The sequence below is a fragment of the Conger conger genome, chromosome 5 (assembly GCF_963514075.1).
Source record: "Conger conger chromosome 5, fConCon1.1, whole genome shotgun sequence".
Taxonomy (NCBI): domain Eukaryota; kingdom Metazoa; phylum Chordata; class Actinopteri; order Anguilliformes; family Congridae; genus Conger; species Conger conger.
Genome location: NC_083764.1, coordinates 39,553,075 through 39,567,429, shown reverse-complemented (window position 1 = coordinate 39,567,429; position 14,355 = coordinate 39,553,075). Strand labels below are relative to the sequence as shown.

The window sequence follows — 14,355 nt, the reverse complement described above, 5'->3', positions numbered from 1 at the left end:
TTGTCAACGGCAGTCTGTAAGATAATGTACTTTCCGTGTTTATTTAATTATTTGTCCCCTACATCAGATTCTGGGGTGTGACCTGGCTGACAGGCTGAGCACTCATTACAAGCATTTTCATTTCGCCTTGTCGCCCACCATCATTCTGCCACTTGCTAATGAAATCTCTGCCGACATTACCCGTCGTAAATCCTGTCACCTCGAACTAATGAGCACCGAGGCTGTTCACAGTCAGAAGCCACCTTGACATTTTGGGTCTCATTTTCCCCCCTTGCTCTCCTTGAGGGAAGTTCTAAGAAAATTACCTTCCTTTCTGTGGCATTCAGCCTTGGTGTTCAGGAGCAGTGTTAGATCTCTTTATCGGAGGCTTTTCAGACCTTTCTGTCAGAAGCAGAGAATGGCGGCGATTTTAAAAAGGAATCTAATATTTATGAAGTGCTGAATTCTACTGTGAGAATATGCACGGTGGGTACAGGAAACTGCGACACGTCTTGATTTTAGAGAAATAAAATAATCAGTCGACCAATGTATGTATTGTATGTTTTCGCCACCTTGAAGTGTCAGTGCCTGAACCGATAATCTGAGAAGCATACCTGAATCTGAGAAAAAGTCATTAAAAAAAAGCAGACTTGTCGCACTTTGTGTCCGTGCCGATTCTAGATGCAAATTAATGATGGTATTTCGAAGAGAGATGCCAACCTGTCACAGGAGATAATGTTGTACTTCTGTGGAGGTGGGGGCAATGTTCACAAGCTATCTCACTTCCAGTGTGTTTCTTTGGTGGAAAATTATTTTTTGCAATTCTTTTAAACTAATAACATTCTGTGACATTTGTAGATGCGTGTCGCAGATTGTTTTGAAAACAATCTGCTCCATCGATCTGCACCGTGATTATGCCGGATTTCATGTCGGTCCGTGTGGTTAGACTAGTCCTCCTTCTCTCAGGCGCTAGCAGCAGTGGATTAAGTGGAGCACAATGAGTGTGGAGGATCATAAGGATGGTTCTGGAAGCTTTTAGCTCGTCTTGCTCACTTTGTGGCTCTGGGGAGTGGTGCCAAGAGTCATGTGAAGTAGATGTGTGTAGATATAGAAGATGCTGCATGATGCTGAAAACCCATTATTCCCCATAATCAAAACTGCAGGCGCATGTGCAAGTTCGCTGCAGATAAAGTCATTGCAGGGATCCGTCGATTTGAAATGAGCTTTTCATCAGTATGTATTCAGGCTTGAGTCGGTTGAGACTGAATATTTGTGTCTGTTCCAACAAGTGCCACATCACATTAATTGGGCTTGGTTCCATTATTGTTGTTTCTTGTATACTCTGTAATTAGATCTTGGTAATTATTAATGTGGAGTTTATAATTGGCTGTGATGTAGTTACATGGTGATTCACAAACTCAAATCACAACCCTAATCTAATTTCTATTATGCAGTACTAATATGGTGTTGCAATTTAATAACACAGGGAGGGCTCGATGCTAACCTTTCCCTCAAGTAGCACCTGTGCTAATAAGTTGGAAACAACAAAGAAATGTAATAGCACACGTAAAGGTAATTAATACAATTTATGTTGCAGACTTGAGTATACACAAAACATATAACAATATAGAACATAGGCATTCATACATTTTACAGAACTTAAGAAAATTATAATATACCATACATATAACTGCTGAATAGCTACCCCTTCTTAGAACATACTGTATACTGTACATTCATTTAGTAAGCATGTCAATAGACAAGCTACTTAGCAAATCTGTTTTGATCCTTTTCATGGAACTAAACACTTGTTCCACGGGGGCAGTGGACATAGGAAGAACCAACACTGCCTCAATGACCATCAGCAGGGTCTTCTACTGCTCTCTGTGACCAGGATTACCAAATAAATCATTCATTCATTATCCTAACCTGCTTATCCTGAACAGGGTCGCAGGGGTGCTGGAGCCTATCCCAGCATACATTGGGCGAAAGGCAGGAATACACCCTGGACAGGTTGCCAGTCCATCGCAGGGCACACACACCATTTACTCACACACTCATACCCACGGGCAATTTAGACTCTCCAATCAGCCTAACCTGCATGTCTTTGGACTGTGGGAGGAACCTGGAGTACCCGGAGGAAACACAGACACGGGGAGAACATTCAAACTTCACACAGAGAGTCCCCGGCCCACCGGGATCCAAACCCAGGACCTCCTTGCTGTGAGGCGGCAGTGCTCCCCACTGCACCATCCGTACCACCCCCAAATAAATCAGCCCATGCCTTTTCTTGCTGTGACTGGGAAAGGATCATTTGAAAATGTGATAATGTGAAAGAAGTATTTTCAGTACTTATGCAGTTAACCATTCCACAAATATGGCTGTGTTCATATCATAGCCACCAGCATAAAGTGATCAGGCACACATTTCAGGTAATCTGTTCGTGCATATGTAACTGCTTCTTTTTGACATCGTATGTAAACCTAATATGCAATCAATGTTTTATCAACATGAAACAAAAATGAATAAATAATTAGCATTTGTGTTAAACCAGTGATAATCATAATCATTATTACTTGTTTAAGGGCTGGGCCGGTGAGGGTTTTCTTGCATTCATTCCTTTTTTCAGTCTGCAATTTTCAATCACTATGGTAACAGGATATACCGTTTGAAAGTGTTAAAACAGGCAGTTCTCTCTGTATAACCTATTTTAACATGCCATTGCTTTATTTTGTAACGTGGGTGGTAAAATAAGTGTGGGGGGAACTCACCTTTTTTGCAATTTGGAAATCCTCATACTACAAGAAATACGGTAATGTCAGTGTCCTTTTCACAACCAGTGTCCAGTGGGCCAAATGCATAATAGTTTCTCATTTCTAAAATTTGGAGAGAAGATAAATGTTGATAGAATGTCCATTGTTTACTTCGAATTTCTCTGGAGGAATTATCATCCTATATTCTACATTTTGTATAGGCTCTCTCAAATACGATCAACCCAAGTACAACTGTCCCTGACCAGTATTTGTAACAGTTGTAGAAAAAATGTGTTACCTCCATATTGAATATTTTTGAGGAAGTCCGAAAACACTGTTGAAAACACAATAGAGGGTATTTTCTGGGAACCATTTTGTATCAGTGAGCATCTAAATCTCAAAATATTTCATTATTATTCAGTATGCTTATAAATAAGGAGCCTACTTGCTTTTCAATAATAAATATCATGTAAAATTATGGAATATGTTTGACTTGTTGATAGGGGTTAGGTATTTGACATAAACTTCAGTGGACCTGAATGAATATACTGTATTAGTATACAAGATGGTATTATTGTGATTATTGTACTTATTTGTACAATCTTCTTGACCTGTTGCTGTCTGAGGATAGCTGCAAGGAGAGGGAGTTTGGGACAGAGAAGTACGGGAGGGTGTTTTATAGTTTAGTAAGCAAAATGCAGTATTTTACACCTCATAAGACCCATAATATAATTTAGTTTCCATGTGTCCTTTTGGGGTCTCCAAATGTGCTTTTTGGAAAAGTGTCTATACATAGATTGGAAAAAACTATGGAAAATGCTACTTTTTGGTGACATTGTCCTTACATTTGTCTAGTGTTGCAACTTGGCTCCACTGAGTTTCTGAGGACACCAGCAACAGCTACAATAATCTGTATCCAGTAAAGTACAGAAAATATTTTCAGTGAGAAAGAAAGCTTCTTCTTTCACTGTGTTTGAGATTCTGTAACTTTGTTTTAGTGATATTTGGAGTAATTCTGACTGTTCTGCCTGCCGGTAGAAATGTGATCTTGTTTTTCAGTTTTTGAAACAGAACTTACCTTCAAGTAACATGGCCTAGTATCATGGATTTATTGATTCTCAAAAATGGGCTATCCCCAAAGCTTTAAAAGAAACATCTCCTGCAGAATCTTGCATATGCTATTCCAATATCTTTAATACATTTGAACTACAGCCTTGCATTGTAGGATCTTTTGTAAGAGTTTGTTGAATTATTTAGTCTCTAAATTATTAAATATACTGGCAAGAGCTTGAATCAATGCCCTCTAAGGACTATATAAGCACTATGAACCGGGGGGTAAAACAGGGGTAGGTTGTGATTTGGTCACCTGCATTTGGATGGAGAAAAAAGAAAATCTTGGATTTTTTATACCAGTGTTGACGTAAAGCATTTTCATGGCATTTGTATGAGAAGAGGAATGACTAAGCCCACTTAGATCGTGTGGTAGGCTGTGTGCTGCACATAACACATCCATTTTTATGCATAATTGTCTCTCCCAGGTACCATTTGGATTGGAATAATTTATCTCAAGTTGTTATCCTGAATAAAATTGAACTCATGGGATTTTCAGGCAAAAATAAATTTATGTACAGTGAAACGTACTTACAAGAGTGATGTGCAGAAACATTGATTTAATAGGCTTAATTTCATACCTATGTGCTGATACAGAACTGTATTTTCCAGGCCAAGTTGCTTGTGACTCAAGCCTGAAATTGCTGATGAATTAAGAGTCTGGAAATCAGCCTTCCTGCTGACGATTGATTACTTCCATCTTCAGGGATTAAAGTTCATTTAAGTGTTTTGTGCCTCTTGAAGTAGAGTGGAGCAATACTTTCAGTAAATATTAAATATTGGGTATTAACTTAGATTAAGTCATAGATTAAAGTAATTAGTATGGTGACAAAATACATTTGGAAAAGTATAATTTACAGTGGGGTGCAAAAATGTGGGCACCCCCTGGTTTAAATGTTTAAATGTGTTATAAGTTACACGGAATCTGTATGCGATCGAAAGCAAACCTGGACAATAAATGGTGCAGTTAAACATGAGACATTTCTGGTAATTTTAAAGCAAGATTGTTTGTTTATTTGTATTTTTAGTGTTTATAAGGACCTGTGCAAAAGTTTGTATATTCTTTGTTACTTTTTAAATAGACGATTACTAAGGCCCAAACCTAGGCAATTTACTTGTTAGAGCTTCAATGAGTCAGGTAAGTATAATTCGAGGGCTGAACCTTTTATTCTGAAGTAACTCCATGCCTTCAAAAGTATCCAACTCCAGTGGCTGTTCTGTCTGGTGCTAACAACCATGGGCTCCTCTAAACAGATGGTTCATTTCCACCAAGAAGGAGAAAACTCTCTCAATGTTTCAAACCTATTAGCTATTTCCACTGTCAGAAACATAATTAGAAAATGGAAGGTAAATGGAAGTCAAGGCAAGGTCTGGAAGACCAAGGAAGATTTCAGATAGAATGGCCTGAGACCTGGTAAGAAATGCTCAGAAGAGGACAACAATAAACAACAAAGACCTACATAGCAGAGTTTCCAGAAAGAATGACCTCAACACAAAATTAAACATCTGAAGTATGCATGAAGCCTGAAGCCTTTTGGAACAATGTGCTTTGGACTGACAAAACCAAATGTGCAATTTTTGGCTGGCACCAAAGAAGATATGTTTGGAGAAAAAAGGGTGGAGCCTTTCTAGATAAGAACACCTTGCCAACTGTGAAGCATGGAGGTGGATCCATTATACTTTGGGGTTGTGTGGCAGCTGGGGGCACAGGAAATATTGTGCGAGTGGAAGGAAGAATGGATTCCACCAAATATCAAAATATTCTAGAGGCTAATGTTGAAAGGTCAGTCCAGACATTGAATTTGAAGAGAGGTTAGGTATTGATCCAACGTCAAAATCAACCATGAAGTACCTCCAGGAAAGACGGATGAAGGTGGAGAGATCTCAACATGCCGTACATGCAAGGAGGGCGAAGAACATTTCTCAGCTACAGGTGTTCTGGCAGGAAGAATGGGGAAACATTCCAAAAGTAATAATTGAATGACTCTTAGCTTACTGGCTACTGGAAGCATTTACAAGCTGTTATATTTGCCCGAGGAGGAGCTACAAAGTAGTACCTGACAGGGTTCCCAAACTTTCGCACAGGGCCTTTTTCCTTTTTTTATTTTTTTAAATTTTGAACCTAAATGTAAATAAAAAGTGCTTTAAAATTAGTTTGTTTAACATTGTACCATTTAGTGGTCAGGTTTGCTTCTGTTCACTAATTTTAAAAGGCTTTTTGACCAGGGGTGCCCACATTTTTGCACCATACTGTATGTATTTTGTTTCACAACATACACAAAAATTGTTAAGATAATGCATAACGTAAATGGGTGAAAAATCCCAACTTTACAGCCAGTTGTTCCTACACCAACAGTATGTGAAAATCAAAATGGCTACCCATGCACCTTCTGTTGTCGCTGCTCAGTGATGAAGTATAATGTTGACAGAAGACAGATTTGATCAGTCTCCTCCTCAGATTGATAGGCACAGAGCAGCAATGTACCTGGGAACAGCTGTACAAAGCTAAAGATGGAGTGGATCCAGGTTTCCTGAACATTAGAGAAATATGTGCGTGTGCGCCACCAAGGCCATCTGTCTCCACTCTTAAAGTTGAGGCACCTAGAAATTGGGACAAAGTGAGAAATCAAGACACAGTCAGCTATATAGCTTACAGACAGTTTTATCCTTCCCCTGAGTTTTCAGTGCATTGTGCCCTAGGCCTTTATTTTCATCACAGTTGCTAATTTGCAACTGAGCAATGGAAATTATTTTATTAATTCACTTCATAAAGATAATGGTGTTTCTGTCCAATAAAAAAATATAGTCGTGAAATATAGGTCAACTAGCTGATTGAAAATTTGGTGTGCAACATAACCACCCAGGCCCTGAGTAGGTAATTACAGTTTTTACAATTGGTTTTAACCATGTCCCGCTGAGTACACTTTTTCAAAACTCTTATATATATATATATATATATATATATAAATTAGATCACAGAGTCTTAGCAGGCAATGCTACATTTGTACATGTCCAAAATATAAGTTTGAGAAAACATCAAGTCACAATGAAGCAGCAACATACCGTCTGTGAGAGAGACACGGCATGTAAAGGAACTGAGGTACCAATATGTCCCGGTAAGATATCTATACCTTACCTTATCATTGGACAAAGAGCAACAGTGGATGTTCCTGGTCAGAGGGGAGCCGACATACTGTAACAAGGTGTGCAGCAATATCCTGTGATGGACTGCTGTTACACATACCAGTAATTGGCCCATACAATACAGAGCACCTCATCTCATTTGTGGGTGACCTCTATGGAAGGCTTGTCCCATGTCAGGAAACTGTGCAAACATTCGTAATCACATGGGACAATGTGGCATTTAATCATGCCCGTGCCCTCACAGAGTGGTTCAAAGCCCGTCCAAGGATGATGACTCTTTTGCTCCCACCTTAAACCATTCCTTAACCCTGTAGAGAAACTATTTTCCTCATGGAGGTGTAAGGCATATGACCACTGTCCATATGGTCAGATGTCCCTGCTGAAAGCAATGAATACTGCATGCTAGGACATATCTGCAGAAGATTGCCTGGGATGGATCAGGCATTGAAAGAGTTTTTTTCCCATGTGGATGGCAAGAGAATAAGGTGTAAGATAGATGAGAAATTGTGGCCCAATCCAGAGAACTAGGTTGACTAGCGTCTCATACAGTATTTATTTATCAATGAGTACATATTCTATATATGCAGTATGTATGTGTTGGCATTTTGGAATTCGAGTACTACTGCATATGCAATAATATGGCAATAATATGCATATTGAGGAATATTGCTGCATTATTGATTCATTCCTTTAAAATATAATGTATTACATTGCATACAAAGTACCATTCTTATTTTGTATTGGAATCTTGAGTTTATGTTAAAAAAAAGATGGTTAAAAAAACCCAAAAACTATGCATCTTGTAATGCTACCTGTTTTTATTGTTTTAGGTCATTCTGTTAGGAGTGGCAAAGTGATTTTGGGTGACACCTTAAACCAGTGTTTTGGTAGAATTCATTGATATTGAGACAGTGTTTTGGTCGTCTTAGTGCATTTTGTACCATTGTGCCAAGCTGCGTGTTGTGAAAGAGAATTGTGTTTTAAAGAGTTTTGAAAACGTGTACTCAGTATTGAGACAATTGTAAAAAAAAAAAAAATCAGTACACATTCAGGTAACATTTTCCTTGAATCCACAAGTGTTGTTTAAGGCTTGATCATGCGGTTGAAATACTGAATATGTCTTCATTATTTCGGTAAAACAGTTGATTTTATGTAATAATATTCAAATAAACATTTCACTGTCCCAATATTTCCAATTTAGTTTTTACCACACATAAACATGTTGTCATACCATTAAGTCACAGCAATGTGCAATTATCACATTAAGATAATTATTGTTTATTGCATGCATTGTAAAAGGTTTGCTGCATGGTGTACGTTGTTGATGTGCCCAAGAGTTTTCCATAGTTGTTCCTTGCTCTTTCATCTTCTGAGAATGTCTCTACACCCATGTCTGAAAATTCAGCTTGTGCGAATTTTCTTTGTTTTCATGTCTGCCTGCTTGTGTATGGATGATGCTAACTTTTCAATGCATATTGTATCTGAGAAGGAAACTTTAGTCCATAGCTGAAACCTGGAATACTCTGCTGTTAGCCACCAGTTCTCTACCATGACCGTTGACCTGCTTCAATTGTTGGCTATTATGATGCATGTCAGTGGTCTCTCTTTGTGCATAAACCAACGCTATTTATGACAGCCTTTTTGTTTTTGATATATCTGCTATCAAAGCACCTTCTATCTTGGATTCAACATCAGGCTCAAACATCCCAATTAGCAACTGTTAAACTAAACATGTGTATAAATAAAAGATAATGATGTGATATTGTTGTCAAGGCTGTCAACAATGTCTACTGCTGAAAATGCTAAATGTGTTTTGCCTCCATAATTATTAACAAGTGGTGGTGCTGAATAATATTCTGTTTACAGTAACATGCAGAAAAAAATATTTTTGTCTCTTCCACGAAGAATGTGAAAATTATTCTTCAAACTCTACTCTTTTTCAAAGCTTTTTTTTAAAATGGAGTGTGTGTTTTGTGTTTTCTCTCTTTCTTGGTTGAAAAAAATCTTCCCTGGGTCACTTACCTATTTCTACCTGGCCCCTGATTGAAGCTTATATAATTACATGTGTTATACTTTTTTCCATGATAAAAGAAAATGAAGCTTTTCTGTACTTTTTTCCTTTTGCTTTTTTCCACGCTTATATTGTTCTTGAATGCTTTGTTTCTTCCATTGTCTCCATTCTTGATCCTAGGTCCTCTTACAAAGAAACAGAATGAGGATTTAGGTGATAATGACGGTGCTGAGGATGAAGGTATTTTTTTTGACAGACTGATATGCATGACAAGGACTTCCCTCGTTTTTTCTTCTTTGTTTTTCTTACATTTCTTGTCCTTTTTTAAAAAAGTGAAGATTTTTCTTCTTCCTCATTTTTTGATGGATGTGTTTTGTCTTTTTTGCTTGGTGTTTTAGGAGTATGTTAATGTTTCTTGTTGTTCTATGATATCTATCCCTTTGTAGTAATCCTAATATAGGTTTTTGCTTGAATTCTATTTTTCTTTTACTTTTTTATTTTTACATGTTGCATCCCACATATACAAAACTGATTCAAAATGGCTAATGCCTACTATAAACACCTTTTTGCATGTCTTTTTGGTCCAACGTTTTTTTTTTTTTTATATATTCTGAAACACGAAAGAAGAATATAGAGCAAAATCAATGCTAGCAATAAAAAATACAGTACTTATTGGACTATTGCCGCAAAACATGGAACGTTTCCAAAGCAACATCATCTTATCATGTCCCTGGGTTTAATACGAAAGAAAGAAGCTTATTTAATCCTATTTCACTTAATTTTATCCTCAATATTAATATAACACATTTGAATAGTGACAGACAGTAAAAGTAGAAAGATTTTCCATTTTAATGGCAAAGAAATCCTGGTCTAATTTTAGACTTAAGTTCAAAGTCATGCAGTACTAGAGCATATGCATTACACCTATTTTATAATACAGTCCCCCCAGACCAAGTGTGAATATCTAAAATGGAGGCGTATGTGCCCTGAATCAGATTGCACATGTCCAGAAAATAAATGCATGAAATTGTTCAGGATCAGAAATAAATACACTGTACATGTGAATAAGTCATCACATAGGCATATGGGAGAATATCAGGTTATTAACTAATCATTACTCAGGAAAAGTCCCTGATGATTGTTCATATTTCTTCAGAAACATTTTAAGGAAGGAAGTCAGTGAGCAGCATGCCTGTGTCAGAATTCAATTACTTTATTCCTTCTAACACCACAAAAATTTAGCAGATTAAAGTTTTCCCAGAACATCCATCCTTCCGTGGATGCCAAACCCAGTTTTCCAGAACACCAGAAAATGTATGGGTACATTTTCTAGTGACGTTAGGCAGGAAATATATATATATATATTCGGACATGAGCTAACAGAGGCACGACCGTGTTAATTCACCAGACTGAATGACAGCTGCCACTCTTGACGAGAGTATCAGGCTTATAGTTCAGAGGCAGGAGCCGATGACTTTGATAATCATGTCCAGGGCTGGGGTACAGCAGTTCTGCATCTGCTCCATCTCTAAGCCTGCACTCTCATTAGCAGCAATACTGTGACTCCATCAGCTGTGCAATGGTGTAAAAGTGCCATTACTGCATCCCAACCTCAAGATTACGGCCTTGCTCTCGCATCTGCGAAAAAATGATGGCAAAAACCCCTATGTCAACACAGACAGAATACATTATTATTTATCTGATAAAGAGATGAAGAGATGCAGGCTTCTAGTTTAATTTTTTGTTTTGATAGATAGGATGAGCCAAATGTCAATGGTCTTCATTCATAAAACGTTTCCTAAACTTATTCTGACTTTGTTTACTTTTGTACAATCCTTTTTGAAGAACAAAATTTGTATTTGTGAAACATGCGCAGACCTTGGTGTTGTGCGTGTCCCAGGTGTATGAGATGATGAATGGCGAGTGTTCATCAATTTGATGCGCATGCCTGTTCATGTGATTATCATAATGAGGCGCTGTAGCAGTCCCATAAATGCCATGCCGACATCAGGGTTGTGCGCAAATATAAGCCATTCATCGCTCTCCACATCTGTGCAGTGCCTATAAGATGAGCTTGGTCCCCAAGGCTGTAATCCAAACGCAGCATATACGGTTGCTGTGTTGGGTTTGACTTAATATAGTTTTATATGAGTCACTTCTTTTCCAGAAACAAAATTAATGTTCACATAACACATGTTCCCAACAACATTATTATTGCCAATTAAGATTAAGACTAGGTGTGAAATATGAGAGTTCTTAAAGAAAAGAAAAAAAACTAGAACTAGCAAACCAGCTTGAAAACTACAAAAACTAAAACTAGAGGGAGAACTAACCTATTTGAGCTCAATAGTTTAGTTCATGCTGTAAAAATCAATAGGCTACTTATGCCTATAATTGTATTGATAAATATTTTGTTGTTAATATGAGGTCTGTATCTACTTAAATTGACTTTGCATGAACAATAAATCAATCTACATTTGCGTATTGCTTTACACGTTTCCAAAGACACATAGATTTTGATTGTACCAAAGAACAAATGCAGGTAACGGCATTCAACAAAAAATGATGAATGCCAAAACGTAATTACGCGCAGTTCATGATAAAATCTGATCATGTTTCGTGAATGCGGTCCAGTGCCTTTATTAGCAAGTTCATTTCAGTGGGATGATGGGATGGTACATCACAAAGGTTACTAAGTCAATGGGAAAGCCCTGTGTGCTGCATTTAAATATGCTGTCGGTGTGTTGTGTTCACTGGCAAGGGGCTGCTGCTTAGCAGGACACATTGCCTGCTTTTTACGAATAGATTACAGTTGCCTGCACCCCAGCTCAAGAGCTCAGCACTTATATATTCTGTGGAAAGGATAATGCCCAATCCTCTCAAACAGCCAACTGAGATGATTACCATATAGAGATAAATCAACTTGCAAGCCAGTGGTCAACGTGTACTATTTTTCTCCAAGCTCCACTGTGATAAAAGGAGATAGCAAACTTTTCAATTTCTTCTACCTTCAAGCCCTCTGCAATCACACACCCAGTGATAGACTGATCACCTCGTTTAAGCCTAAAGAAATTGATTTATGAATTTACTGTCATTTCTTTTGTAAATATAAGCCACAACACAACCATTATACTGGATGGAAGAACAACACATTTAAATTGTCTTTTGTCAGACTCTCTATCTACCATATACCATATTCAGCTTGCAGACCAGTGGTGTAACCAGCACCCTGGGGGGAAATTTGAGCTCCTCTGAAAACAATTAAAGTTCATGTTTGAGGGCAGGGGCTTGAAATATCAAAGGTTGTTGAATGTTGGTGATCCTTAAATTAAATTAAACTTAAATAGAACGACTAAACTGGACTTCAGAAGTAGCTCCATTAATCTGAGGCTTAATCTTCTTGTTTCTTCTGGTTGCTAGTTCTTGTTTTTTCTAGATAGAATGGCAGTTGAAACAATTTCACATTCAAAATTCATCGATGTTCAGTATGTTGGCGTTGATACTGCAATTTACCATATACCACGTACAAATTTCCACAATAACAGAAGTGCATTTCATAGCTGTGCACTCAGTGTAGCACTATTGATTTGTCCATTTGTGACCAATTCCTACAATTTTCAAAACAGGCCTCTTTCAAAATATGCCTCCACTACTCCGTTAAACGGTTGGAGGCAAAACTAACTTTCACTTTCGATTTTACAGTATTCTGAAACTTAAATCAACTGTATGTCTTTGTAGTTGACATGCAGTTGAAATGTGAACGCTAATATACGTAAGGTATATGTATACATTCCATATCTGTATATGGAACAAAAATATTTCATAATGCCAAAAAAGAAGGAAAACTCTTTACCTGGCTTTCAGTGAATGCCACAACTGTGATTTTGAACACACACTGGTTTAGAATTCTAAGGATTCACAAGTTCTCTCAAATTAAAAAAAAATGATCTGAAGTTTCTCGGCCGACTTTTGCAGTAAGTGATACATCTAATCAGGCCATGATACATATTACACACCTAAATGTCAATTATAGCCTCTAAAAGGGAGGGCTAAGTTATTCAAAAGGGAATTCCACTGCAAAACAACATTTACAGTGGGCTCCAGAGTTATTGGCACCTTTAATAAAAATTGAGAAAAAATGATAAACAATCTAATGTGTTTATTACATTTTTTGAAAAATCAAAGTGTTGGCACATTGGAAATATACCCTGGTTTTCAAACATGGGTATAATTTCTAATCACAGCTTTGCTTGATTTCCTCTATCGCTTTGTGGCCTTCACTATTCTTACTATTGTTTGATTTTCTGTAAACATGCATCGCAGATATGCTCACCAAATCACAGCAAGCTCTGCAGGACTGCAGTATATAGATAATGATCTGTATTTTATGTTCAAACATACGTGAAAACTAGTACTCTTTTTTGCAATACATTTACATTTATCATTACATCATTTACATCACTTCCTGTTCCTGAGTATAAAAATGAGGTAACAAGCTTGCAAAATCCCTTTGTCAGCCATCATCATGGGAAAAGCCAAAGAACTGTCAATTCAGAAGACAGATGGTAATTGGCCACCATTGTATTACATGTAATTTGGCTGATGCTTTTATCCAAAGCGACTTACAGTTGATTAGACTAAGCAAGTGACAATCCTCCCCTGGAGCAATGCAGGGTTAAGGGCTTTGCTCAAGTGCCAAACGGCTGTGTGGATCTTATTGTGGCTACACTGGGGATCGAACCACCGACCTTCCGAGTCGTCGGTTATGTACCTTAACCACTAAGCTACAGGCCGCCCATCACCAGCAAACTTGTCAGGAAGAGGATGCAAGTGCATATTATCCCAAAAGACAGCATGGAAGATGCTGAGGGAGGCCATGACAAGCCAGATGTATATGAGCCTTTATTTACTGGTATTTTTATCTAGATTTGTTAAACAACTTAGAACATATCACCTTTTGTATCAGACCATGCGATTTTTAGGTGAGCAAAAGTATTGGAACATGTGAGTGACATGTGTTTCTTGTCGTCCAGATGTGTCCTGTTAAATGGATTGGTTAAACAATAAATAGTTCTGAATATCTACTCTTGGTTTTAGCCTTGGGTTTAGCCTGTGAATACAGTATTTGTTTTAGAAAAGATAAGCCAACAGGAAGACCAGAGAGCTGTCTTTTGGAGAAAAGCAATCAATTTTGAAGCATAGAAAAGAGGGGAAATCCATTGCACAAGCATTGGGGATAACAGCAACTTGGAATATCCTGAAAAAAAAAAAACCCACTGGCGTACTGAGCAACAGACATCAAACAGGTCAACCAAGGAAAACGACAGTAGTTCATAACAGTAACATTGTGAGAGCTGT

General features: G+C 37.7%; 1 protein-coding gene across 2 annotated transcripts in view; it reads left to right on the top strand.

The window, feature by feature from the left end:
- Positions 1–14,355, top strand: part of LOC133129203 (neuroligin-1-like) — a 180,265-nt gene that overhangs the window by 53,498 nt on the left and 112,412 nt on the right. The window contains exon 2 of one of the 2 annotated variants that reach the window (XM_061243131.1): positions 9,178–9,237. The exons of the other annotated variant lie outside the window; for it this stretch is intronic. Within the exon in view, the coding sequence (XP_061099115.1) occupies positions 9,178–9,237 (60 nt within the window). The remainder of the gene's footprint in view (positions 1–9,177; positions 9,238–14,355) is intronic. 2 annotated transcript variants of the gene reach the window in all.